This window comes from Phacochoerus africanus, chromosome 15 (genome assembly GCF_016906955.1).
Source record: "Phacochoerus africanus isolate WHEZ1 chromosome 15, ROS_Pafr_v1, whole genome shotgun sequence".
Lineage (NCBI taxonomy): Eukaryota > Metazoa > Chordata > Mammalia > Artiodactyla > Suidae > Phacochoerus > Phacochoerus africanus.
Genome location: NC_062558.1, coordinates 73794230 through 73816548, shown reverse-complemented (window position 1 = coordinate 73816548; position 22319 = coordinate 73794230). Strand labels below are relative to the sequence as shown.

Here is a 22319-nt window from a genome sequence, read left to right as displayed (position 1 = left end):
CATTTCTTACAGTGAAGTGAGCCCAGGCACCGGCCGTTTCCTCTTTAAAAGGTGGCTGTGATACATCTGTCTTCCTCCAATGTTGTTGGTTCAGAGCTGGTGGTTTCCTGGCAGGTGACACAGTCCATTTGACCATATGTGAATGTCCAGGATCCTGTGAGTCACTGAAAGTCCTCAAACCCCTTCACTCAGGTGCCATGTCACATAGGGATGCTTTTTGTTTCTCCCTTGGCCCTGGGGATGAAGGGGCGCTGGGCCTCTGGTTAATTTGGTGATAGACACCCGGCGGTACCCACCAAGCCTCTGTATATGGTGACCAAGGGAGAAGGAAGGCAGTGGCAGGTCATTTCCAGGCACTGTCCCTTCAAAAATTTTGCTAAAGAAAGAAGCTTATTCCAGATCCTCTTGAAAATGTGTGGTTTACTGGCCTCTCTCCAGCATGAGGACTACAGACTGGGAACGTGAGGCCATGGGCTCTGGGGGCTAGTCCAGACATCCACGCTCACTGCCTAGTCTTGCTCTCCCCTCTACACCGTCGTGCCTTCCTCTCGAAGACAGATATTGCAGCTGGGTACACCAATCAGCTTATGACATTGAAAGAACCCAGGAAGTTAAAGGGTTAATGGCAGCAGCACCAAAGGAAGCTAAAGGAAATCTGTTGAGAAGAAGCTGGGAAAGGTGACGGGTCTCTGGCGACAGCCTCCCGAGGAGGCCTTCCCAGGTCAGAGTGTGACGATGTTGGCAGTCCCTTCTGCAGAGAAGTCGCTCAAGGATCCACACTTTCCTCGACAAAAGGGCACCCCAGCGCCCTTGCAGTGCGGCAACAGCAGAGGGCGCTAGCGGTAGGGCCGCGGCAGAACCCCGGCAGAGGACTGAGGGAGAAAGGCCGGGTGCGCAGGCTGTCCCTGGGGAAGAGCGGGAAGCCCACATTCTCCCGTGGTCACCTTCTGATCACCCCTCAAGCCAGAATCCCGGCAAAGGTTTGGCCTGCGACCCTCTGTCCAGAGGCAGCTCAGTCTTCTCCCTCCTTCAGGGTAAGGCACTTTCTCCAAGCCTGGGGCTTCACTTCTTGGCCACTAACCACGGACTCTGGCCCTTGAGGAGGCAGAGAGAGGAGTTTGAGAAGGAGCCCTGCTAGTGATTGGCAGGTAGGGGTGCCTCTGCGGGTGGGGAATCCCACAGACCTGGAGACCTTGGCAGGTGCCCAGCACCGCACCCCCCACCCCCGCACCCGCAGTTTGGACCTGTGCTCTCTCTACCCCTTTCCTCGCACCACAATCCCATTGGCCCTCCCCTGATTTGAGAAGCTACCCTGGCCCAGAATCACGCTCACTGGCAGATTGTAAGGGGAGGAACAAGGCAGAGGAAGGGACCGCCTTCTGCAATGTCTGCTATTGATCCCTCCTGGGCTCCCTGGGTCTTCTCGTCATTCTGGCCCCACTGGCCGCCACTCAGTCCTTGGATGCGCTCTTGCTTAGCACTCAGCACAGTCCTTATGCTGCTCCTGGGCACCCTGTTAGCTCCTGGATAGCTGGCTCTGTCTTACGGTCCTTCACAGCACCACCCCCTCCCACTGCCTACACATAGTAGGTGTTTAATAGAGTAGACCGATAACTCAGCAGGTCAGGGATGTATATGAGCCTCCACCATGTTGGGGAGACCTGAGCCAGGTCCCTCAAGAGCCCAGTAAATAAGAAAGCCCTCCTCCAAGAGTTCACTACTGCAGGAGACTGACTGACTTTTCTCCTCTAACAGAAGGTGGAGGAGGAAAAGAAGACAGAGTTCCTGTCCTTCCAGGAAGGGAAACCCATCCAGCTGAGGGATCCAGCAAGCTCTTCCCAGGGCCATGGAGTCCAAGCTGGGCCTTAGAAGGAGGTAGAAGTTTGACAGGCGAGAAAGCATGGCATTCCAGGCCCCCGGCCCCGCGCGGGCCAGGCATGTGGGGAAAAAGCAGAGGGTGTGTGAAGAGACCAGTGAGTAGACCCGGAAAAGGGGGCCCTGCTGGAGAGGCCCCCACACTTCGAGCCTTATGCCCCTGGCTCAGCTCTGCCTTCATCTATATCTTCTATAAACACTTAGCTGGGAGTTCCTGTCATGGCGCAGTGGAAATGAATCCGACTAGGAACCATGAGGTTGCGGGTTCAATCCCTGGCCTCGCTCAGTGGGTTAAGGATCCAGTGTTGCTGTGAGCTGTGGTGTAGGTTGCAGACGTGGCTCAGATCTGGCATCGCTGTGGCTCTGGCGTAGGCCGGCAGCTACAGCTGTGATTAGACCCCTAGCCTGGGAACCTTCATAGGACGCAGGTGCAGCCCTAAAAGAATAAAAGACAAACAAAACAAAACAAAAAACAAAACACTCGGCTGTTCCTCGGAGCAGGGCTGTTCTGGGGACTAGAGGGTTGCAGCATGTCAGACCCAGCTCCCTTCCCCGTACCTTCCTCCCCTCCCCACCACCAGGAGGAAACTGCTGCTTCAAGGGACCTTCACCCTGGAAAATTCCCTTCCTTGGAGAAGTGAGCTGTAGGTTCCTCCCTGTCCCTCCCTTCCATCTCTGCTCTCTGTCTCCGTGTGGCTCTCAGCCTCTTTTCTGGGTCACTCATCAGTGGCCCGTCCGCCTCTTCATTTTCGGTGGTCTGGTGTCTTGGGTACTTGACGTCTCAAGTTGCCTGAGTGTGTTGGGGTGCAGGGTGGGGGCTGAGGATGGGCTGTGGAGTGTGTGTGGGGGCACCGGGAGCGGTGCCCAGAGCCTGGGATGAGGAAGGCAGGGGTGTGCCCATACACTGGTGGGGCTCTGGGGCTCTGGGGCTCCTGCTGTGTGGCAGGTAGTGAAGGCCATACTGCTGAGTCTCTGATGAAGGTGGCAGCATGGCCAACACTGCAAGAAACCACCTCTGCAGTTGTGCCTGCCCCAGGAAAGCTGACCTACTCACCCAGTCCCTGGGGCAAGTCCAGAAGTCTGGTTACTCAGGGTTACGAAGCACTCGCATGCGGTACATGATTTTGGAAAGCCAGCTGCATGCATGATACTCTTGCGGCCAAAAGTGAGTCTAGGTGGAGGAATGTGGGATGCTCCATGGTCCCAATCCTCCCAGCTGGGTGGAATCAGGGGGTTTCAGGGTGTCGGAGGTCACCTGTCATTTGGCACCTGGGGAAACTGAGACCTGTAATGGGTTGTGCCTGGCTAGGTAGTTAGTAGTGGAGAAATGGCTGGGAGCTGAGCTCCCAGCTCCCTGGCTAGTGCCAACTTCATCATGGCTGTGGCATTACAGTCTGCAGGTGGCCCCGGGAAGGGGGGGACCACCGGGGGAGGGAGGAAGCACCAGGGGAGGCTGAGACGGATTGTAGGGTGTGTGGAAGGGGCTGTCTCTCCCTGAGTGAGGCGGGGCTCCCCTTGGCTCCATGACTGCAGATATGCAAGTCGCCGACCTTGGTGAGAGTCCTTATTTGAGCCTAGGTGACCCTGTTACATTGTCCCCCCCAAGAGCACTGGCTCAGCCTTTTGTCCAGCCGGATATTTGCAAGTGTCCAGGCAGACAATGCTGGCAACAGGGTGCGCTGGGTGCCAGAGCGCAGGGTGGGGCAGTGAGCTGAGAAGGTGGTCGGTCTGCGGACCAGCTGCCCGCAGGGAACCTTCACCAACAGGGTTGTGATTTGCCCCCCAGGGAAGGCGGGGTGCCTCACTGAGTCACTGGCTCTCAGTGAGTGGGGCTGCAAGTCTCCAGGATCGAGGTGAGCATCTTTAACTCCCCTGAGCCCTTTCTGGCCACCAGCCCCTCTCTCGGGCCTCCCCGGTCCATGCCTTCTGCAAGGCCCTGTCCTTGCGGTTCTCGCCTATTCCTGGTCTGCCAGCGGAGCGCCACCCCCCGGCTGCTTCTGGACCATTTGTTTCCCTGCTTCCAACCCACGTGACTTGGAGTTAAGGCCTGGGGCGCCCTGATGTCGGGAGCCTGGGGTGTGGGGTGTATGACTTGCAGCTCTGTGGCAGGGAGGATGTCCTGGCTGAGGCCATAGGAGGCACCAGACTGCGGGGGGTTGAGAGATGGTGTGAGTACCCGGGGTCAAGCCTCCGTGATCCGGCCCCTAGGGGAGGGCAGTGTGGATGCTGAAACCAGGCTGGTCATTTCTTTTTCTCTGACCACCGGGCCCCTGGAGGTGAGGTGTATGGAGCTTCTCCCCTGCCTTTCCTGGGCTCTCCTGCCTTTGCCCCTTATTTTTCCTTGACCCTGACTTTTAAAATTTTCTTTACACGTATTTCTATTTTATTATCTATATTCTTGCAAGTGACTTCGAATCCTTTGTGGTATCAGCTGATGTGTAAGAAGTAAACGAATAATCACACCAGGATGGAGACAAAGCACAAGAGGTTTCCGTTTGCCCAGACTTCTCCTCGGTGTTCAGCTCATACAGAATCTCAGTGTCTGGAACTTTCCAGTTCATGTTTAAGTCTATTTTGAGATCATCTGTGGATTCTATGCAACCCTGAAAGGGAATGAGGCAGTGGGGCTAGAAAACCCAGGTTCCACTCTGCTTCCTCAGGATGGGGGGGTCGAGGAAGCGAAAGAGAAGGTGAGGAGGGTGGCGCGGGAGGTGACACCATCGGCAGAGCCAAGGCGAGAGCACATCTCTGGGAGCAGAGGATGTGGCAGAGCTGAGCTAAGACTTTCAGGGGCCCCAGGCACTTTTGCCTGTATGGGCTCCATCCTCCAGAAAAATACAACAAAAATTATAGTTTCTGACTGCCCTGGTCAAAAGATAAATATAACGCTGCCTAGATTCATGATTACATATTCATTTTTTTGTTTTGAATTTAAAAGAAATGGGAAATTCGAATATTATCTCAGCCCCCGAAAGCCCCTTGAAAGGCCGGGGCTTGTGCTCACTGCCTGGTGGAGAAGTTGGGCCTGGGGTGTGGTGGGAGGGGGGCTGAGGCGCATCCTGGGCTCAGGGTTATGGGAGAAGCGCCAGGTGCTGGAGCGCTCCCTCTGTAGGAGAAGCAACTTGTGCCAGCTGGTGGTTTGGGCCTGGGTCTCTCGTGCTTTTGCCATGAGGGGAGGGGACTGGTGACCACAGAGCATGACTCTAGCTCAACTGTTTCACTTTTCAAACAAGGAAGCCAACATTCAGAGGACTGTCTGATTTCCAAACTGTGGACATTTGTTAAGAATGCTGATACGTTCCGTGGGGTGTGGGCAGCCTGAGGTCTCTTGTGAAGGCAGGAGTCTGTGAGAGCGACCTCGCCTCACAAGTGGCAGGGGTCCCTCGAATGTGAAGCTCACTAATTTATTTATTTTTTTAATTTTTATTTTTTTTTTGTCTTTTTGTCTTTTTAGGGCCGCACCCGGTGGCATATGGAGGTTCCCAGGCTAGGGGTCCATTTGGAGCTGTAGCTGCTGGTCTACACCAGAGCCACAGCAACGCGGGATCTGAGCTGCACCTGCAACCTACACCACAACTCACGGCAACACCAGATCCTTAACCCATTGAGCGAGGCCAGGGATCGAACCCGCGTCCTCATGGATGTTAGTCAGGTTCACTAACCGCTGAGCCACAGTGGGAACTCCCAAGCTCACTAATTTAGAGGTTGTGCGACTGTGTGCGGACAGTCTGCATCTCAGTCTGCCTTTGTACTATGATGAAAGGCTATCCATACAAAGACAAATTAAAGTGTAAACAAAAGGAGGGGGGTGTTTAAATTACCCAAGTACTTCGTGATTTTCAAGCCCTTTAGAAGCACCCATTATGCTGTAACACCTAAGCGGACACCTGTGTGCTACAGAGAGGTAACATCTCGTCTTTAAAATAGGTTTATTTATAAGCATTGTACAAAGAACAGTTCAGAAAGCAGTAAAACTCAGATAAAATAAATAAAATTAAAAAAAACCCTTCAGATGGCCAGTCTCACCCAGATTCATGATTTCTGAATGTTCTTTGTTGGAGCAGAATGGCTATGAGGCAAACTTTATAAGTGCTAGTTGTGAGTGGACCTTGCAGATTTATAGCAAATCAATGGCCATCGTTAGCAATAGCTGGTACTAGTGATTGCAGCTCAAAAGGAAGAAGAAACACACCAAAACCAAACCAAACAAAAAACCCACCATAAAAACACAAGCAGTAGCAAGCAGCTTTGTAACCCTGGAGCCTTGGAGGGTTTCAGCACAACGGAACTTTACACGCTCACATGGCGCTGTAATGAACTTGGGGTGTGTTACAGTAGATGTCGCATAATACAATCCCTGCCCTTCCTCTGTTGGACTTCATATTTCAAACCATTATACTCCTGAGGACCCCTGCGTCTGGAACTTCCTGATCTCACAAGAAAAGTATTATTTAATTGAGTGATGAATCGGGATCAAGAATTGTCATGTTTCATTTTTTTTTGTCTTTTTAGGGCTGCATCCATGGCATATGGAGGTTCCTAGGCTAGGGTCGAATCAGAGATACAGTTGCAGGCCTATGCCACAGCCACAGCCATGCCAGATCCGAGCCACGTCTGCGACCTGTACCACAGCTCACGGCAACACCGGATCCATAACCCATTGAGCGAGGCCAGGGATTGAACCTGCATTCTCATGGATGCCAGTTGGATTCATTTCCACTGAACCACAACGGGAACTCCTCACTTTCTTAAATAATGAAAATCTGTAAAAGTTTAAGATACTCTGATACACACCTAGTTTAGCAAATACCACGGATCTCCATGTTTCGGTGAAGTCACACATAAACTAGCCACCGCCTAAGTGCTGGTTGGCCCCCTTTGGCACCAGAACACAATAATTTATTAAGCTTCAATACTTAATAAGTGTGCACAAATATCATGCAAACATATGGCCGGACTCAAACAAAAAGTGTATTAGAATTGTAGACGTGTACAAAACATCTTGTAAACAAAAGGGAAGAGGTTGGTAGTTTCTGTACAAAATATGCAGGTTTCCTTTTTTTAATAATCTGTAAGATGCATCATACTTCTGGCATTTTCAAAAAGTGAAAACTGTATAAAAATAAATATTCTATGTACAAACACACACACAGGCCAATCCCAGGTTAGAGGCATCACTGCAAAACAAAAACAAACACAAAACAACATGGAGTTAGTGTCAGTGGATATTTTCCCCCTTGTGGGAAACAAGGTAGGTCTTGCCCTGGGTTGGATGGGCGCTTTGGGTAGGGGAACTGGGGGAGCTAGGAACCCCCTCCTTCCAAGACTGGTGGGAAACCACTTTGCCTCTTCAGTCACTCCCCTTGCTGGCCACTAGAGGGCACTTTCTCTCTGAGGCCCAGCTGTCGAATTACTGCATCTTCCCAGAGTGAATTTATGGTGCTGGTGGACCGGAGGCGCTCTAATTTCTTCTCTCAGACATTGTCGCTCTTCAGAGTGGCTGTTCTTCCCTTGCTCAGCTCAACCATTTCTATCTCCTAACTATCCGCAGCAACCGTGAAGAAGGAAATCTTTGCCTTAGGGGACCCACCCCTTACCTGTTTGCAGCTTTAACTAGGTCTAGGGGAACTGGCCAAGAGGACGAGGCATGATGGGAGAGATAGATTCTTGGGGAGGCATCTCCCTTGAGTGCTGGACTCCCCCTTTCTCTGGTTAGGAGCTGCTTTAGGTACCTGGGTGAGTAGGTACCTAGGGCCTGCTGTCTTGGTGGTTTCACTGCTTTTAGCAAATCCCATGGACTAATGAGATTGTGGGCATTTAGCACAGAGGAGTGTATTCATCTCATTGTAAGTGTGACTCTGCTGTCACTGGGCAGGACTGGATTAGCTAAGCACAGACTCTTGGGCAGGTAGTGGTCTCTAGCTCTTTTATGAAGATGAACCCACGCCTTGAGACCACAGTGGTGGGGGCGGGCGAGAAGTCTCTGAGAGGGAGGCCAGATAGAGGGAGGCTGTGGGTGGGACTGCATGGCACCTGCTACTTTTGCCAGGACCGAATTGGGCTTTTGGACTAGCAAACCAATGGCCTGGCCATGCTGGGGAGCCCTGCACTTTGGGGACCCTGGATGAGTGGGGTGACTGCATGCAAGGACATAGTCTTGTACTGTCAGATGGCACTAATGATGTACTAATGATGGCAAATGCCAAGGCAAGTGTGAACAAACGTTGGTAGGAATTCTGGGAACCCAAGGGAGGTTAGGCTGCAGGTCTCAACGTGCAGAAGCATGAAGCTCTGACAGCTTAAGTTCAAGGAGAGGGGAGGGTGGTGAGCTGGCCAGTCTCTAAGGGGACGTGTAGAATCCATGTGACTTTATAGTTTGAGCAACTTAGATTTCCTACATCTGGATGAATGTCATTATTTGGCTTAAATGAACACTATGAGACTAGCTAATGATAACTAATTTTAAAACATGGTCTGGGACTCCTTGCAGGAAAGTACTGCCTAAGTCAACCCCACAAAGCATAAAGATGTCATCTGTTGGGCTACATGGCAATTCCATACCCTGGGGTTAGCTGATGCCTTAAAAACCATTTTTGGAGTTCCTGTTGTGGCTCGGCAGGTTAAGAGCTTGACATAGTGTACATGAGGATGCTGGTTTGATCCCTGGCCTTGATCATTGAGTTAAAGATCTGGTGTTGCCGCAAGTTGTGGTGTAGTTACAGATGCAGCTTGGATCTGGTGTTGCTGTGGTTGTGGCATAGGCCGGCAGCTGCAGCTCCAATTTGACCCGTGGCCTGAGAACTTCCATATGTCCCAGGTATGGCTGTAAAAAGAAACCAAAAAACACCCCCCTCCCACAAGACATCCCTAAATGTTCTCCAAGTGCATGAATGGGATGTTGGATGTTTAATGGGCCCCCTGCCTTTGAGATTGGTCTTTTTTTTTTTTTTTTTTTGGCTGCAGAAATTTCCAAGCCAGGGATCGAACCTGAGCCACAGCAGTGACAAGGCCAGATCCTTAACCCACTGAGCCACCAGGGAACTCCAAGGGATGGTTCATTTTTGATCTATGTCTTGCTTCCTCGTCTGCAGAAAGGCCTGGGCTGGAGGTTGTGCATGCTTTATCCCACTGTAGAGAATGGAGCCCATGACTCCTCTGTCCTGAAGCACTCGAACCCCTGGAAAGTCTTACCTTGTTCCAGCAGCCCTGGACTGGCAAGCCGTCTTCGCCCTGCAGTGAGGAAGGAAGGCAGGTGGCTCAGACTCTCTGGGGTAGCCCGCCACACAGCAGGATGGGGGAGCAAGGGCCCATGGTGGCTGATCAGGGTGCAGCCTACCTGATAGTATCTATTTCTTTTCTCTACCCCAGGGTGGAGCCTCAGAAGGAGGCAGGAAGCAAGTTGGCCTGTCTGCCCGTTGGCTCAGCTCACAGATAGTTACAGTGTAAGGCCAAGACAGGCTGTCATAGCCTGTGGGCTCCACAGGCAGAGGTGACCTGAGTGTCCTGAGTGTCCTGCTGGTCTCTGCTCTGGCTGTACTGAGTGTGGGTGTTGGTGGGCAAGTCACTCAGCACCAGGGCTTGGCGGTGGGTGGAGTCCGTTTTCTCCTCTGTACAACCTGGGGAGGGTGTGGCTCTATGAAAAGGCAGCTCCCCACCTCTCCCATTGTCTGATTTTTCTCTCTTCCTTAGCAGCTGGAGGAGGACATCCAGGCAGTTCCCATCTGGTAATCAGTAAGGCGGGGGGGTGGGGAGGGTGTTGGTGGTGGTGGGGGGTGACTTTACAGGCATTGCACCAGTGGGCCTGGGGTGCTCTCAGCAAGGAGGCAGGGCTCCTGGCACAGCCTTAGCTGTTGCTGGGACCTGAGGAGGCACTGGCAGGATGGGAATCCACTAGGTGCCACTTGCCCCCTTTGCAGGGGCACCCACGGAGCACCAGTGGCCTCAGGATGTCCCGAGTCTTCTTGGCCCAATATCCTGGCTGCTCTGGCACGCTATGGGGGAAGCCAGAAATGGCCGAGAGGCAGGTGGGGAGCGGGAGGCTGAACCAGGGCAAAGATCTGGTTCTTAGCTCAAGTCAGTTAGGGTTGCAGCCCAGATTCTAAAACGCCAGCCTCCAGGGCAGAGAAAGAGATGAACACAGGGTTTCAGGGACCGGAGCAGGTGGTCAGCCCCTGCAGAGGTTGAATGGGACCCTGTGTACCATGGACCTACTCACCCACCCATGACAGGCACCTAAAACAGCTCACCCGGGATCTGGCAAACAGCCAGCCCTGCCTTCAGGGCAGAAGTCTAGTTACCTTGTACTGAAAATCTTGATCAGTAGCTCCCCCCCCCGCCCCCCCCACCCCCGCCCACAGTACCAGGGTGTGGGAGACAGGGCAGACAGCAACAACGACAAACAAGAAAGGGAGCCCTAGACACTTTCACCGCAAAACAAATGGGCAGAGGACACAGGTTATTGGAGAACATGCCAGTCTGCATTAAAGGTCACATCATGATGGCTTTCATCATCCCTTCTGGATCGGGGGTGGGGGGGGTAGGGGTCTGCTGGGGGAGGCAGGTCCCAAGAGGACTTCTGTCCCCTTCCCCAGCCCGCCACAACGCGACACTTCACACGGGAGAGGAGCCTCCGCGGGCCACAGCGGCATTCCCATTGGCACGTGGATGGTGGTGGCAGTGGGGATAGAGGAGGGCTGGGCAGGCGGAGTGTGTGGGTGAGGAGCAGAGAGGCCAGGGCTGCAGCCGGCAGAACTCAAGTGTTCAGATGGTGGCAAGGCATGTGGCAGAGGGGACATCCCGCTGCTGATTAATGGGGATGCTGGAAGGGCGTGGGAGATCCCACGGCTGAGAAAGGTGCGCTTGCGTGCTGCATGCTGGGAGGGGGGTTCAAGAGGCGGGGTTGGGGAGGTGGAGATGCAGGGGTGGGAGGGTGAGAGCATGCTGCTCTGCCTCTTCTTTTATTGCACATGCTGGTCCTAGAAAGTCCCTTCAAGGGCCTCTGTGGTCATCTGTCAAGGTCACACAGCATATTTTCTAACTTTTTCTCTTTTGTCCAAAGATTATTTCTGGGTGACCCTGGGGTGGGGATGTGAGGCTGGGAATTCTCATCTGATGAGCAATCGCTGCTATGAAAACAGCTCCCTAAGCTCCAAACCTCCTTGGGGAATTTCGGAGAGCAGGAAGCTTTTGAGCCAGCTGCCTTGGAATGAAGTGCCATGTTCTGCATCCCCTGCCATGTTCTGCAGGTGGAAAGGGTCAATGTAGAAGCCAAGAATGTCCTGCCTGGAGTGGGACTGGGCCCGGCGGGGCCAGAACTGCTGCCGCTTAGGTGGGACGCGCTTGGGAGTGGGTCCTAAATGTCTTCCCTCCCATCCTGCCCCCTCCCTTCACTTGCTTAACTATATCCCCGGCCTTTCTATGCTCTTCCAGACTTTTCTGTGGTGAACTACCTAAAGAAGAGGAACCCAAGGAAGGGAGGGTCTCGTAGTGTCTCCTGGGACTTGAGCAAATAGAATGAACCCTTGAGGGTTCCTAGCATCCTCATCTTGGACCGCCCCGGGGTTCTGGGGGTCACTGGGGCAGAGATCCCAGATCTATCTTGGAAGAACAATCAGGGTACCCCTCCTCTACTTCGGTCCTAGAACTCCTCATCCTGCCCTGTGTTTATAAGGAGGCCCAGCTGTCCTCTGCCAAATTGTGAGATGCTGCTGTGGAGAGGGATGTGGGGCCAACTCAGGCATCTTGTTCCAATGTCTGGCCAGCGCTTATCCGACTAACTGCAGGGTGTGCAGGAGGAGAAGTCACAGTCCTCAGAACTGTCCAGAGAACCCACTTCCCTTTGTTTTCTTCCTGGTGGCAGGCTCGTTGAGGAGCAGCTCTGCAAGGAGGGCCCGCTGCAGCTAAGGCTGGCCTTGGGTGGGGGGATGGTGCACATGAAGAGGATGCCTTTCAAAGCATCTGCAGGAGGAAGCCAAGAAAACATCCTGGCCAACTTTGCATGCAAGAGGGGGATGAGGCAGGAGCCCCCAAGGTCCAGCCGAGGCAGGGTGACCCTTGGTGTCTACAGAGGGAAGAGAAGGGAAGTGGAGACCAGATGGTGGGAGCAGGAGCGTGGAGGGCAGCCGGAGAGGCACGCAGGCACAGACCGCACACGTGGGGAAGCCTAGACTGGCCATGCAGGTGAGGAGGGTGATGCCATACCAATGGGCACGGGGCATCCAGTCCGTCCAGCCCTGGTAACCCCGGCTCCCCTTTCTCTCCTTTAAAACCTCGGTGTCCCTGTTCACAAAACCAACCACGATGATTATTGAGGTCAAGGCTGGGCCAGCTCCGACGGTGGAGTGGAGAAGCCCAGTCCTACCCAGGCCAGGATGCAGGACCCTCGAGGCATCTACAAGTGAGCCCCCAATCCCCATCTATTCCCTTCTCCCTAGTTCAGCCTCTGGGCTCTCCTTGGCTTCCCGGGAGAGTGGAGCGTTGGGATGTGTGCATCCAGCCCTCTCTCCAATTAGAGGCTCACTTGGAACAAAAGAACTTACATTTGAGAGGATCATCATTTCAGAATCTCCAGAGGGGTGGAGGAGACACTTGAGAAGCCCGGCAGATGTGCTACAAATCATTCCCCATGGGCTGGCTTGGGAAGGCTTCCTGGGGTGTCTGTCTACTGATATCAGTCTGCAGCTGTATAGGTTTTAGCCGAATGGCTGGTGAGTATTGGGAAGCCGTGGAGAAAAGCCCCCTCTCTGGCCTTGTTCTGCCCAGTTAGGGGCATAGGTGGCCCTCAGGAGAAGCTCTCCCTGATGTCCTGCATCCTGACCATGTGGGGATTCAGATGGCTTGAACTGCTGGCCACATAGGTGGCCACAAAACAAGGAAGGCAAATTTTGGGGTGAGGGGGGATTTCATAAAGGCCACCCTGGCTTCCAAAGCCATCCTGGAGCTAAGAGCCAAGGCCTGCTCCCCAATCCCTCTCCTCCTGGTGTCTCCATTTCCACACATCAATTGTGCGGTATCTTCAAAGGGAAGGGATCTAGCGGGAATCACGTGCAGCTGTGGTTTGTGGGTAACACCCACAGCAGCAGAATTTCCCCCACCATATGAACAGATAGGTTTTGGTAGCATCAGGGAGTCATTCGGTTTTCATCTTAGGGTATTTGCCTTCTTTGTTTCCAGCTTGCAAACCTCAAGGAAACACCCAGAACAACCACGTGATAGAAGGAAACATACCAATGGACAGGGGGCATCTAATCCAGGCGCTCCTTGGTCTCCCTTATCCCCCTTAGGCCCTCTAGAGCCTTTCTTCCCCCTTTCCCCCTGTAAATAATGGTTTAGTCCAAGAAAAAAAAATAACATCAAAACTTTAGGATCATTCATGTGTTAAGGTTAGAGACAGAAAGAGAAAAAAAGAAATGAAAGAGGGAAAAATAGATTCTCAATCAGGATATTCTCTCCAATAGGATTAGGTGTCAGTTCCCATCCTACCCCTCCAAGAACCTGAGAATTTGACGAAGGCAGCTGGGGAGGGGGCCGGGAGCAGTAGGACTGAGCTGGTGGAGGGACAAAAGGCCGGTGGATGATACTGGTGGCCAGTTTTGTTAATTCTGAGCCCCGAGTGCATCTACAATAAACAGGGGGACCCCCTTCCTTCTCTCTGAAGGTCCAATTTCTCGGCCGTGCCCTCGGCATGTAGAAGTTCCTCGGCCAGGGATCAAACCCACACCGCAGCAGCAATCCAAGCCCCTGCAGTGACAAAGCTGGATCCTTAACCTGCCGCGACACAAGAGAACTCTTGAGGGTCCATTTGTGAAAGGCTCTGGCCTGACCCAGTTGGTTTTCATCCCTCTGATATTCTATTAGGAGGCGAGGTGATTTTGCTTAGAGCCCTGGGGTGTGTGTGTGCATGGGTATGTGAGCAGGGCATGTGGGCGTGTGCACATATATGGTTGTGCATGTGGGTCTGTGAGCTTGTGTGTGTGTATACATGTGGGTGCTTATATGTGGAGGTATAAGTGCACGTGCGTATGTGTGTGTCCAGAGTTTTTAGGTGGCACAGCTGGGAACCAGGCATTGGCAATTGCAGGAAATTGCAGTTCCTGGTTCTCAGCTGGGTCCTTCCATTTTACGTGTGTCCCTCCTGGTCTGAAGTCATAAGCAGCTACTTGTCTACAGTTATGCGGGTCCAAGGATTTCATTTGTTTCTGGAAATCTTCGTTAAACATCTCTCTCTCTCTCTCTCTCTCTCAGGGCCGCACTCTCAGCATATGGCAGTTCCCAGGCTAGGGGTCAAATTGGAGCCACAGCTGCCAGCCACAGCCACAGCCACAGCAATGCGGGATCCAAGCCGCATCTGTGACCTACACCATAGCTCATGGCAATGCCAGATCCCCAATCCACTGAGTGAGGCCAGGGATCGAACTCACATTCTCATGGATACTCGTCAGAATCATTTCTTCTGCACTACAAAGGGAGCTCCCAAAAGCTTCATTAAATAGCTTTCTAAATTGAACCCTACTTTGTATATGTCAGGGTCACTGTTCATTTAAAGAAGGGCCATGGGGAATTCTTTGCAATAGATTTGAATTTGGGTTTTCATATGTTGGGTTTCCTTAATAGGGGCCAAGTGTGGCCCTGGGGGGTCTTCCTGGGAACTCTCCTCCTCTCTGGAAATACAGGTTGTCTAATGCTTGGGAGCTTCCACCGTGTTACTCGGGCGTGATAAGACCTTTTGGGTTGGGCGCCCTGATTAGGGCAAAGGCTTGGAGCCAGAGCAGGACTTGCCTCTTGTTGGCCACGTGATTTTGGGAACTTAACCTCTCTGAGCCTCGTTTCTTCATCTGTAAAATGTGGATAATCATGCCTTCCTCAAAACTTTGTGGTGAGGTCTTTGTGCACATTTAGTGCTTAATACTGGTGTATGGTATGCACTCAATGATAGCTGCTTCCTTATGGCAGCAGTAATGATGGTTACTCCCGATCAGCCTGTGTAGGAGCCCAGAGGTGGTCTGGTGTGTCTGCCGTGTTCCTGCAGTAGAAGGCTGCAGGGGTCCAGAGGGAGGCAGTGGATAAGAATACTTCTGATGCTCCTCCAGGACTTTGGAAATGACCCACTTTTTTTTTTTCCTTTTCTTTTTAGGGCCATACCTGTGGCATAGGGAAGTTCCCAGGCTAGGGGGCGAATCGGAGCTGTGGCTGCTGACCTACGCTATAGCCACAGCAACGCAAGATATGAGCCATGTCTGTGTCCTACATCACAGGTCACGGCCATGCTGGATCCTTAACCCACTGAGCGAGGCCAGGGATCGAACCCTCATCTTCATGGATACTAGTTGGGTTCTTAACCCGCTGGCCCACAACGGGAACTCCAGAAATGACCCACTTCTTGATCCAGAGATTGCAATTGCCAATGCCTGGTTCTAAGTGAGTTTTCTAAAAGGCAAATGCTTACTTAGAAAATGAGATGTGTTGAAGAGGAAACATATAGATGCATATTCGGTGCCATCGCATTGGGTCTAAGATATGCCCACCAATGAGGAAATCACAGCCCCATTAATCTGCTGACAGTGGACAAGCAAAACCACTAGTCTGGAGGGAGAAGGCCCGGGGAAACCTTCTCAGGAATGTGGGCCCTTATTCTCTATGGGTCAGGCCAGTGCAAAAGTGAGCATGGTCCCCTGCATTCAGAGGGGGAATGACGCTTCCGAGGACAATGGGCTCGCAGGTGCTGATGATGTGCCTGTGGGGACTAGGGGATGGACTGTGGTCCCTTCAGAACAGGAGACTTGCACTCTGGGCTGTCTGTTCTAAGGGCATGGGGAACGGCCTTAATTGGTACCCCCCTGAAGACGTGCTTCAAGAGTAACTTCGCTCACATCCTCCCTGTTCCCATCCCCCAGAGAGTGACATGAAAGGGGGCTCTGGCTCAAAGAAAGGGGCTTCTAGCTGGTACCAGAGAGGGACAAAGAGAGTCAAGCCGCAGAGGTTTCTTAACAACATAAATGAATGGACAAAACTGATTATGGAGGAAATAAATTGAAGCTAGGGGAGTGGGAAGGAAAGGATGAGGGCTTTGGAATTATTATAATGGGGCAAAGATTTCTAGAGGGAGAAGCATCGATGGAGGAAAGGAAGGAAGAAGCAGGCCTAGGCCGAGAGCAGAGGAGGGAGAAGTAAGGAGGCCAGGAAGCAAGACACACAGGGATAAGCATGTGCGTGCACACACACACACACACACATGCACACATGTGCACGCGCCCATGCTCACACACATGCACCCGATGGCACATCTCAGAGAGTGACAGTAGCCTCACTGCATGCCCTCAGACCTTTCAGTTGGCTGGCTTGCAGGCAGCTCCACAGTAGCACCCAATTTTTCTGATGCCCAAATTTCCAAATTCATACCACCCTTTATCCTTTGATGGACACTTTTTTTCTTTTTTTGTTTTGTTTTGTTTTTTAGGGCTGTACCTGGGGCATATGGAAGTTCCTGGGCTAGGGGCCGAATCAGAGCTACAGCTGCCAGCTACAGCCACAGCCACAGTAATGTCAGATCCAAGCCGAGTCTGTGACCTACGCCACAGCTTGTGGCAACACCGGATCCTGAACCCGCTGAGTGAGGCCTGGGATTGAACCCACTTCCTCATGGATACTGGTCAGGTTTGTTACCTCTGAGCTACAACAGGAACTCTTTGATGGACCTTTTCATCCTAAAATTGGCTCCTGTGCCAAACACACAGAGCTAGCTCTTAAGGGACAAGGAGAATGCCCCTAGTGACAAGGACAGACTCTTACTCCTGGCATGTGTGTCCCCTTAGACAACTGCCTGTCTTGGGCTCTGGGCCTTGCCCACAACCATGAGGACCTTCCTCCTTCCATGAGTGGGAAAGAGGCCACAAGACTGTCCTCTGGCGGCCCTCAGAGAAGCATCATTTTAAGGCTGTGTCTCCATTCACTGGAAGACAGGAAAACAGATAGTGGTCCACTAGGCCAAGCCTTTCTGATAAGGTCCCCCAGGTGGAACGTGGGGCAAATTTTGAGAGTCCCCCCTTACACACCTGGTGTGTATGGGGGCTTTGAACATCGTCAGCTTCACCTCCACAAGCAACAACGAAGCTTCCAATCAGAATGACGTCCAAGCACTTCTGGGTTTTGACGAAAGCGTCAACATTCTGAGCTTCCAAGCACCAGAAAAAACTGATCACGGTAAAGTGCTGATCTGCTTGGACCTTTCTGCATTAGCAAGCCCTCATCTCTGCCCTCAAAAGTCCTGTTATGACTGGTGGTATAAAGAGGTCTGAAAGAGGACGTGAGGTATAAGGGGACTTTCTTTCTTCTTCTTCTTTTTTTTTTGCTTTTTAGGGCTGTACCTGTGGCATATGGAAGTTCCCAGGCTAGGGGTTGAATGGGAATTGTAGCTGCCAACCTACACCATAACCACAGCAATGCAGGATCCAAGCTGCGCCTGCGACCTACACCACAGCTCACGGCAACTCCAGATCCTTAACCCGCTGAGGGAGGCCAGGGGTTGAACTCGCAATCTCATGGATACTAGTCGGATTTGTTTCCATTGAGCCATGACGGGAACTCCAGGGGCACTTTTCTAAGACATTCTGGCAAAATGAGAGTCAGAGCTCTTGGGTGGAAGAACAGGCTGGTCCTTGATTTGGAAACCTGCCCTTTGGAATTTGTCGATTGGCTTTTTTCGGTGCACTCAAAGGAAGGCATGCAACTTGCCCATTTTCTGGACTTGACTTTTACTCAGTGACATATTGCTCATTTAGAGGTGGGAAGGGGGAAGTGGAGAAGAAATATTTTCCCACCAAATCATGGGGCCTCAGTGGCTCATTCAATGACCTTGGTCCTTTAAGCATCAGAGCCACCAGCCTCCCACCTCCCCTCCATCTGTGACAAGGGCATTTGCCTGCCCTGCCTCCCCCTCTAGGGCAACACAGTCACTGCCACTCGCCATTGGAAGGACTGGTTTTGCAGCCTTCAAATGGCCCGGTGCCTCGAGCCAACTGAAAGTCTTAAGAAATAGGTTTAAGAAGAGTTATTGAATATAACCAAAAAAACCAGAACACTTTAGCAATTAATTAGACAGGAGGTTAGTATGCCAAATGGAGAGGTGGAATGATCAATTATTTTAGTGGCCCAAATGCTTGGATGTCGCGGTAATGAAGGTGGGCTTCCCAGGCTGGCACATTTCTGGAAGTAATGTCTGTTTTTTTGGTTTGGTTTTGTTTTTCGTCCTTTTAAGGCTGCACCTGCGGCACATGGAAGTTCCCAGGCTAGGGGTCTAATCGGAGCTGGCCTACATAAGCCACAGCCACAGCAACACCAGATCCGAGCCACGTCTGCAACCTACACCACGGCTCATGGCAACTCTGGATCCTTAACCCACTAAGTGAGGCCAGGGATCGAACCTACATCCCCATGGATCCTAGTCGGGTTCATTAACCACTGCGCCACAAGGGAACTCCTGGAAGTAGGTCTGTTTATTCCAGTGGTTTCTAGACTTGAGCTTCCCATGCACAGTCTGCTGGGGGTGGCTCGGCCTGCTCCATCTTGTTCATGGAATATATGGGACAAACGGATTGCTCTTGACCAGCTGCCAGAAGGGAGAACTTAGGAACATGGAAGTGTTCAACTGAAGAGACTGGCACTGATGCCTATTATAAACGTACAGCTGCTGGCACGTCAATTCAGGAACACGGCTGTCGGTGCTCCACATCAGCTGGAAGACCTGGGTTCTGGAAGACACCTGCTCTAACTCTCAAGGGAACTCAGAACATGTTATCATAGTTCCGGGCCTTGTTTATTCATTTGTTCTTCCCACTCCTCCTCTACGTCGAAGCTCCTTGGCTATTATTCCCCCTAGAAGATGCTCTCCGGCTCCCAGGGGACGTGCAAGCCACTGAGAACCTCTGTGATGAGGCAGAGGATGGGACGTTTTAGAAAAGACACAAAGGTCATCCCTTGGTGCCTGCTGGGCCCAAGGTGTCAGGTGCTATGTGCCTCAGGTGGCTGTGGGTGCCCTGGACACTCAGTAACTGTGTCCCATGGAAGATGGGAGAAAACGAAGGGTGAGCAGGGGCCTGAGAAGGCACAGTTTGTATCAGTCCTGCTGACTCTTTCCAAGAGCAATAATGGCTGGAATAGTTTTTAAGAGGTTTGGCTGCATATACCAGCTGTCTGCTTGTTCTTGGAACCCGGATTGATTTTTCTCTCTCACCAGTGGCCTGAGATGCTGAGAGACACTCAGGGTTGGAAGACTAGGACCCGGCAACAACAGGTATAAAAATATCACTTAGGGGCCCGTCATCCGGGCAGCGTGGAGAGAGCCTGGCATGTGCCTCCTGTGACCTGATGGCCATCTAATCTGATGGCCGCCCTGGGATTCGGCCTCCCCTTTCCATGTGGAAACTTATTATGTGCTTCAGTTTCAGGATTAGGTCCCAGGTTCCCTGTGTGCCAAAAATTAAGCCCCTTGCCATAAAGCCTTTTAACTTAGCCTGATTTATCAGGAAAAACTGTATTTCCACATTGCATCACGAATCCCCAGTTGGTCATTCCACCTCACCAGAAAGACAGCAGTAGCCAGAGCCAAGGGCGAGGCTGCAGACTTACCCGGTTTCCTTTGTCCCCGGGTGGTCCATGTAAACCCTGCAGTAAATCAGAGAAGCCAAGACACCTTAATGAGAAAGCCCAGGCTGCCCAGACACCTTCCTTCCAGGCTCATAAAGCTCTTCCCTGGTGCCTCATTCACCAGAGACAGGTTTAATCACCCCCATTTTACAGAAGGGGGACAAAGGAGAACCCTGCTCAAGGGCCTTGACCTGGAGACAGAGAATGAGTTATGGGTAAAGTAAAGCCTGATAGTTCTGGTTTTCTCCTTCTGAGCCAATGCCCTGGCCTGTGGCTGAGTTCTAGTTGGCTCAGGCCAAGGACACAGACTAGGCACAGACTCCTCCCCTCTCCTGGAAGGGCAGGTGTTCGTGTGACTCTTGCGCCAACTTCTGGCTGGAAGAATGATTCCAGAGCTCCTGAGCCCCTCTTTTCAAGGTGCAGGCTGCTCCCCTTGTCTTTAGCTGGGAATTGGGCGCAAGGCAAAGACTGGCCAGAGGTGCCTACTTGGCCAAAGCTCAGCAGGGCATGGAACCCATGAACAACGGTACGACCTTCAAGAAACCAAAGTCCTAGCTCTCGTGGGCAGCCAACGTCTATAACCAAGCACGGAGAAATCTGCAAATGGACAGCCAGTCCCCTGGGAAAGCTGCCTGGCTCAGGAAGCCTCTCCTGGATTGATTAGTGACATGGACTTGACTCTGTCTCTCCTTGAGGGCAGGGGCCATAGCACATTCATCTATGAGGTCCCCACTGCACTGAACACAGAGGCCTGCGGTAGAAGGTGCTCATCTGTGTTTGCTAAACATCCCGGCCGATGGTCCACACAGCTGAGGCTCTGGCTCCCTAACAGGGGCTGGAGGGTCCTTGGGTTTGCCCCGGGCAGTGCCCAGCAGGGAAGTTCTAGAGAGTGGGCCAGCGAGTGCTGGCTGCTTCCTCTGTCAGAGAAATGAGAAGTCTCGCTTGGTCCTAGAGTTTTTTGCCCCAGGCTCTAGGTCCTGTTTTGACAGTGCTTCTGTCGAGGGACAGGGGTAGGTGGAGAGGAACCACTGGGCCCATGAAACTTACAGGAAGCCCTGCTGCTCCCGTTGGTCCTGTCATTCCAGGGTCACCTTTGCTGCCCTGAAAACAGGAGAAGGGACACATGAGTCTTCCTCGACGTGGTAACAACCTTCCGTGAATCATTTTTTGTTTTCATATGAAACCTGGGAACACTTTCCAGTCTCTTTGAAGAAGGAGCCCCAGGAAGCAAAGGCTGGGTGGACGGGGGTGGTGACTGCTATGGACTCTGCCCTGAGGAGGGGGCTGGGAGCCCCTCACCCTCCCTCCACAGAGCCTGCTCCCAGGCCCCCAGGAAGGACTGGGCAGGGTCCAGGGGTGCTGGCTGAAGCAGGGAAGGCGAGCGAGGCGCAGGACCCGGGCATGGACCCCGGAGGTGGGGGAAGAAGGGAAGAGAAAGAGAGCTGTGATTTCTCTCTGATGCTGCAATTGTCACCCCCTCCCAGCTGTCGTCATGGTCCCCCAAGTGTCTGGTGAGCTCTGAGAAGCCCAAGCATCTCTCCAGCAGCTCCCCAGCCTCCCCTCCCCCAACTGTGTGGCTGAGCGCGAGAGGGACAGCACCTTCTTCAGGGCAGGGTCAGCAAGGTGGGCAGACCGGGGTCGGGGTAGGGGGTGGAGAGCCAGTCCTGCAGTGGAGAGCCCAGCAGATGCCTGCTCAGGGGTCCAGCGCCCCAGCCGGCCCTCTGGCGATCTCAGGCCCTGAGGGTGTGGGAGAGCTGGGAAGAGCTGGTGCGGGAGCTTTCCTGCCTCCACCCAGCATATGCCCACCACACTGGCTGGGGCTCGGGGAGACATGACCAAGGGAGCCAGCCTGACACACTCATCTCCTGGCTGCTTGATGTCTCCCAGGAGTTCTAACCCCAGCTGGCACTCTGTTCCATGCTGTCTCCCCAAATCACTGCAGACATTAGGTGTGTCTGGGGACAGCAGGGCCTGGGGCCTTGCCAATCACCTCTGACTGATGCCAGGTGACCAGAAGCTGAGTGGAGGATGGCAGGAGAACAGCCTCTGCCCACTTGTAGCCACAACATGAGCCCCCAGGCCTGTCTGCTCCCCCACGGACTGGGAGGGTCATCAAGAGAAGACAGGGGTGAGGTGCTTGCTGGGTCTGGGAGGAACGGATGGGGGCTGAGGCTGCTGGGCACATGCAGTGACCATGTTGGTGGCAGGCACTGGGGCCGAGGATGGGCAGAAGGCCCCCCTCGTCCTGGTGGCCCAGGATCCCCGCTCACTGAGCACTCACCCTCTCTCCCTTTGGTCCCGCTGGGCCTGGAACTCCAATTGGTCCTGGAGTACCCTGGGGAGGTGAGAAAAAGCAGAGGTGAGGGGCCTGATGTGGGTGGGGTGGGGTGGGGGGGTTGGGGGAGCCCCACCCGATGCCTGGAGATGAGCAAGGTCCAGAGGCCCAGTTTTCAGGGTTGGCGAGGCCAGGCTCGTTCAGGGCAGTCATTCGACTGGGCCACGTTCCTGTTTGGGTTTGGGGGCCTCGGGGAGAGAGCGCCTCCCCCCCCTGCCTCAGAGCCAGATTTGAGGAAAGAAACCCTTTTGCTTCACAACCAAGCTTGCCAAGGCTGAAAACGGCAGGAGAACAGTCGCTGAGTTGGCTCTCAGAAGCGCTTGGGAGGGAGTTGTCACCATCCCAGGGGTGGGGGGCTGGGGAGCTGGCACCCCTTCACTGACGCAGCTCTACATGCAGCGGGAGGGGCTTCATGCCACAGAGACCAATGCAGATGCACATAGAGGCAGGCGTGGGAGGTCATTCAGCC

The 22319-nt window shown here is 53.0% G+C and overlaps 1 protein-coding gene across 9 annotated transcripts in view; it reads right to left on the bottom strand.

Annotated features, from left to right (window-relative positions):
• Positions 1-6733: 6733 nt before the first annotated feature.
• Positions 6734-22319, bottom strand: part of COL13A1 (collagen type XIII alpha 1 chain) — a 166427-nt gene continuing 150841 nt past the window's right edge. For 7 of the 9 annotated variants that reach the window (XM_047760409.1, XM_047760405.1, XM_047760408.1 and 4 more), the window contains 6 exons: positions 21797-21850; positions 20563-20616; positions 19498-19533; positions 13102-13188; positions 9067-9105; positions 6734-7052 (listed from right to left, as the gene is read on the bottom strand). In XM_047760409.1, the coding sequence (XP_047616365.1) occupies positions 7050-7052; positions 9067-9105; positions 13102-13188; positions 19498-19533; positions 20563-20616; positions 21797-21850 (273 nt within the window). In that variant the 3' untranslated portion in view covers positions 6734-7049. Of the gene's footprint in view, positions 7053-9066; positions 9106-12075; positions 12154-13101; positions 13189-19497; positions 19534-20562; positions 20617-21796; positions 21851-22319 lie in introns of all 9 variants that reach the window. The other 2 variants (XM_047760406.1, XM_047760412.1) reach the window with 2 other exon arrangements.